The 6,000-nt window shown below is 35.1% G+C and overlaps 1 protein-coding gene across 1 annotated transcript; it reads right to left on the bottom strand.

Annotated features, from left to right (window-relative positions):
• Nucleotides 1–3,517: 3,517 nt before the first annotated feature.
• Nucleotides 3,518–5,375, bottom strand: LOC132047489 (hydrolase 3-like). The gene is made up of 2 exons (XM_059438529.1): nucleotides 4,771–5,375; nucleotides 3,518–4,175 (listed from the first exon to the last, which is right to left on the bottom strand). Exons 1-2 carry the CDS (start codon nucleotides 5,282–5,284, stop codon nucleotides 3,709–3,711), a joined length of 981 nt encoding a protein of 326 aa, XP_059294512.1. The 5' UTR covers nucleotides 5,285–5,375; the 3' UTR covers nucleotides 3,518–3,708.
• Nucleotides 5,376–6,000: the final 625 nt, after the last annotated feature.

The following is a 6,000-nucleotide window of genomic DNA, read 5'->3' as shown; positions in this document are numbered from 1 at the left end:
ATTATGTAAGCTTCATAAACATGTACACATATCCACATTCATGACAGCAAAAGAATGATGTACGAAATATACGTCGAGGGCACATGACAACTACTACCCACATACAAGTATCTACGAGCCTCTAACTGAAACTCGAGGCATGACGACGGGACAGACCCCATCATATCCAAATATGTACACAAAAGAATATATATCAAAAACGGCACCTCCTGGCCTACGGGCGTTTATTCACTAAGCCGGTCCGAATTATCTTTTTCTACTTTTAGCGTGAGCACAACATCCAAAAAAGGATGTCGGACGAATAATGTACCGAGTATGTAAGGCATATATCATAAAGTAACAGAGGTACAAGGAGACAAAACAAAGCTTGAATTATTCGGTAACTTTTTTACTTTTTTATGCATGCATACGCGTAACATATCATATCATGTATCAAAACGTACGGCCAATCCATATTTTGCCACGGAACGTACGGCCCGATCCATTATCCATATATCCATCCGGCGTCCCGCGTCCGGATAATATCATCATATTCAACCGATCGTGAGGTTATGCGTCTATATCATACATATAATACACGTATGCATGCGAGCCCAAATTCTCTGAGTGACATAAGGTCGTAAACCTCCGAGCACATTATTCATCATGATTGGATCGTGTCTGGTGCCCCATGACGTAACCTACGGCCATATGTAATATAGCTCAAACATAAGCTGAAGCCATATGCTTTATAGCCTGGGGCTTTATGTAATATAGCTCATCGAGACACGATTGAAAAGGCCATATGCTTTATAGTCACTCAATGGTCCGGAAGCCATTTAGAAGGCTAAACTTGAAAGTCTTTCGGATTGGAGTCATTGTAGGATTCTTTAGGACTATAAGCCTTTACCATTTCTGGAAGTGAAGGTATAGAGGATAACGTATACAAAATCAACATATAGGGGTCATGCCTTTGAAAGAAGAAGGGGATAGCCTCACATACCTTTGTGTCTCCTTAACGTTGTCGACTAAAAGCCCTCCTTCCGACTTACAATTCTACATAGAAGAGGGTTCGTACGAAGGTTAGATTATTGAAGGCATACTTAAGTTTAAACTAAAGCGGATAAGACTAACGAAAATTGGGCAGCATTTCGTTTGTCTCGACAACTTTTCCTCATATAATCAAACAGCTCCCAAACCATACAACAACATCCATAATATCATAACACGTAAATTTCCCTCAAGTTAAACATTATTCAACCTCTAAACTCATTTCCGGAATCCTCCACAACCACAATTAGAATACAACTTCATACTTATTTATAATTCGAGTTCTCCAACTACTCAACACCCTTACTATCATAAAATAATTGTAATACTCACCTTGATTACGTAAAGGTGATCTTCTGGATAGAAATACTCCACTTGAGAAGAACTCCACTTGACTACCAAGGAGATTTTCAACCTCTATCAATCTTTCGGAGGCATTTACACCCTTGATTCTACTAACTTTTGGTGTTTGATCCTTTAATTTCCTACTTACTGACGTGTATTAGTGTGATATGAGAGAATTTCAGAGGTTTGGAGATTGTTTGGATCGTGGGAAATGAGAACGCTTTAGGAAAACCGTGCCTTTATAAAATTAAAATTTTGGACCCATGGAATACACGGTACAATATACGGTCCGTATAATTTATACCAGTCGTATATCGGACCGTTTGTTCCTTGACTTTGCCGTAAATTTCCCCCTTCACCTGGAACTTAGTTCTACGGCCAAACATACGGCCGTATAAAATATACGGTCCGTACATGGACCGTATAACATTCGTTTTCCCGATTTTTCGTCGCTCGTTTGATCTCGAGTCCTTATGGAAAATTTGATTGTGAAACAATTTGGTTTTGGAGAAGACATTAAGATGGTGTGAAATTGCTCCAGCATTCTTTCAATTAGGTAGACGATGAGAATCTTTCCCAAAGTAATCATATTCCTCACACGTTCCTAACGTTTTTTTTTTAATTTCAGCAAATAATGGTGTCAGAGATTTTTAATTTTTTTTTTTTTTTTCGGGAGCTTTTTACAGTAAGTATAGGAATTATGGAGGAATTTTTTGCTGAGAGTCGCGTGAGCTGCACATGTTTTTTTGGGATCCATTAGTGTCTTGACAATTTCTAACAGAAGGATGGAAGTTGTTAACCTTTAAATACTTGGAGGATGTTTTCTGCTAAGAAGGATATTTTAAGGATGTAGTCTAAGTTTAGAGTATAGTTTAAGGATGTTTTGGCCCAAAACTCGAATTCCCACCATAACTTCAATCCCTTCCATAAAAGCTCCTTCGTCACATTTGGGTTTGCATCATTAACCTTCTATAAGACCTTTCACCACAGTGAAGAAATGATAATTTGTGCAAATTGATGGTACCGAATTGACTCCAATCCCATATTGCACCACCATCACAATTTGAGATTAAGAAATTAGAACTGCAGCAACTATATAGGAGTCACTAATTGTCTGCTTTTATAGGGGAAAGATAGCCATTATTGGAGCCGATAAAATCCAATTAATTTTTCTAAAGCGGAACTCTGAAACAAGAAGATGAAAGAACTTGATCCAATCGACATAAAGTCTCCGGAAAAGAAGGAGATGAGTATGATTGTATCAGTTCTATTTTTTTGCAATCAAATGAGAACACTGAAAGAATAACTCTGTCTTTGAAGAGAACTTCGAATATCAATGAAGGTATGCACATGTACTGAAGGATTAACTCTCTCTTTGAAGAGAACTTCAAATATAAATGGAGGTAACTGAACTAAGACACAATATCCTGCAGAATTGAAACTACAAATTACGACCAAATTATTTTACACTGGAGGAAGGCTTTGGGACAATTTCAAAGTTTGCCATGATTTGCAATTTTGATTTGCAATTTTTTTGGCATGGTTTTGCTGGGAAAATGGAAAGTTAACTATAGTCAGACGAATGGGTTAAAATAATTAAATCTGGACCATTGATTAACAAAATAGACACTTTTCACTCTTTTAAGCGTGTAATGGAGGAAGCGGGGGGATGCCTACTGGAGGGGAGCCGGATCCCTTTTCACCAAGAATAATTTGACTTAAACATTCAATTTTACTCCTAAAGATAAGTTTTTATGGCCACATAAATGTTATATATGATATATTTAAGATCATAAGATTCAAAAGTCAATAAACTATGCAAATGTTATGGTATATTTACAACCATTAGTTTCAAAAGTCTTGCTTCCTTTCTTAATTTTCATGTAAGATATACCACATAAATTAAGAAGAAGAAATTATAAAGATATTTAAAGAAGGAAACATGAATGAAAAATGAAGGATTTGGGTAATACTACAAAAGTATATAAAGGAAGCACCAAATGACTGTACAGAAAAAGAGTTCAAATCAAATTTTGCAAGCTAAAACTTTTATGAATAAAGACCTGCAATAGAGATTAAGATGACAAAAGTTGAAGCAGCCATACAAGTAACTCGATCGAGGGCTAGTGGGAAAAGTTTGAGATTCAGTGGATAATGAGTTGTTCATTTACTTTTCTCCACTTAAATACAACGTTTTAGTCAAAGACAAAGTTTAAACTTGTAAAGATGCACCTTATAATCTACACATCACGTGTTGCGTTTTTACCACTAGACCAAAGCCTTATTAGAGTACACGTAACACAATCTACAATAGTTAAAACTTAAAACTCATGATCACTTATGTTGGATGAAAGAAGCAAAGCGTTTTATTAAATCTTTAGCTTTCTCAGCTTCGGGATCCTCTATAAAGAAGCAATGTTCTTCTCCTTCAACTTCAAAGAACACCAACTCACCATTCCACCCACTTCTCTTCACACCTTCAACAAATCGAACCATAATTTCTCTTGGAACCAATACATCATTCTCAGCTATACCCATAAACAACCTCGAGCAGCCTAGGCCCAATAGTCTTGGAGCCTTTTCAGCAAGTGGATTAATCATTGGGCTATCAATTGGTGATAATCCAGATTCCAATTCTGGACATATGGTGACCCACATATTATAAGCTAAATTACCCTGATAATCTATGTTCTCGTCTGGCATCAAAAAGAAGGGACAAGCAAGAATGGAACCCAAGATTTTAACATTTCCATTTAAGCTTTCTGTACCAGCTCTCATAGCCATGTGATAAACTATATTACCTGTTAGAAAAATTATAATAACAATCCAAGTGAGAAAGAAAGACTTTTACGGCGTGAAAATAACTTTCTTTAAAAAACAAAAGTAGAAAACCACTTCAAAATCAGGGGCGAAATTAGGCTCTAACATAAACGTTCGGGAAAAATCAGTAGATGTGGTCCAAATCCAATATATATATGTATATGTTAAGAAATCTACTAAGTATGTACAAAGGTAAAATTGTGATGTTACACTTGAGGTCACTATCCTCAATCTAAAATTCATAAAGTTCAAATTTTGAATCCGTCTCTTTTCAGATTACAACAGAATCACCTTAAGCCGTAATCACTTCTAAGTTAAGTTTTAAACAAAACATTTTAATTCGAATCATGTAGTTCTAAATTAAAATATGTATGATACATCAAAAATGTCCTTTAAACTTTATGATTCTAAACATGTCATGTCACATGTATAAGAAAATGTCATCAAGAACAAAATAAAAATATTGAAATGTAAAGCTTATCAAAAATAAAAATTAAACAGACTAAAAAGAAAAATTAAATAGTATAAAATTTGATACGGAAGGAGTACAAAGTACAAACTACTTAACAATATTACCTCCAGCACTTTCCCCAGCAATGAACACCTTGTTAAAATCACCATAGCTAGTTAACCATGAGTCTTTGTTAGTATTAGTAGAGTTGTTATTCTCACTATGAGAAGCAACCCATTGAAGCGCAGTCCAGCAATCTTCGTACAATATCGCCAAATCATTCTCCGGGGCTAGCCTGTACTCTACAGACACACCAATTGCATTTGATTCAGAAACCAAGTGGTTGAAAAAACGGTGCACCTTATTGAAGAAAGCCGATCCAAGAACAAGTCCACCACCATGATAAAATACTAATACAGGAAGTTTCTCATTAGAAGTATTTTTTGGAAGGTAAAGTCTAGCGGAAACATGAGATGAAATGGTGATGTCTTTAGAGGAGACACCCGTGACCGGATCTTCTTGTGACTGGGGAACGTAGAACACGTTAAAATATTCGTAGAAACGTTCAACGCGGCCGTTTTTGTAGAGTCGGAAAGTAGGATAGAGATCAGTGACTACCTCGTTATCGTTTGTAGCCATGGCAAGCAGAGAAACGAGATACTTTTTGGATATTTTGCTTGCTTTGTGTTTCCAATTTATATATTGTGTATACAAGGGATATTTACGTTTGAATAAAGTACCAAAAATTTTATATGCTACTTCTCTTCTGTTTCATTTTACTTGTTCGACACGAAAATTTAAATTTAAACTATAAAGAAAACCTTAAAATTTTATGATTTTAAATTAAAAATATGCATTATATTCAAAAAATACAGTTTAAATTTTATAGTGTACGTTGAATATGAAGTTATTCTTATGATAGTGTATTAATTAGTAATAGGATCATTTCGGGGAAGGGTATGAGTTCACTTGCACACATGCTTTCCTCTATAGATCACATATAACAATGCTATACCTCTTTCGAATGATTTAAATATGTATACACCCAAGTCTAAAACTTTTTATGACGCCAATGGATATAGGGTGCACCTCTACAAGAGAGGATGAATGTTTACTTTCCTATATATGTCCATCTTGTATTTTAATGGAAAAGGCGTAAATATACCTTTCAACTTTGCGATTTAGAGCAGATATACTCCCGTTATAAAAGTTGTGTCAATATACCCCTGCCGTTACAAATGGTGAAAATATACCTTTTTTGCCGACGAATTTTTTTTATAAATCATTTAGTTTATTTTTTAATTAAAAAAAAATACCACATGACTTTAAAAAAAGTCAACTCATATTTTTTTTTT

This window comes from Lycium ferocissimum, chromosome 1 (assembly GCF_029784015.1).
Source record: "Lycium ferocissimum isolate CSIRO_LF1 chromosome 1, AGI_CSIRO_Lferr_CH_V1, whole genome shotgun sequence".
Classification (NCBI taxonomy): Eukaryota; Viridiplantae; Streptophyta; class Magnoliopsida; order Solanales; family Solanaceae; genus Lycium; species Lycium ferocissimum.
This window is presented reverse-complemented; position numbering and strand designations above follow the sequence as displayed.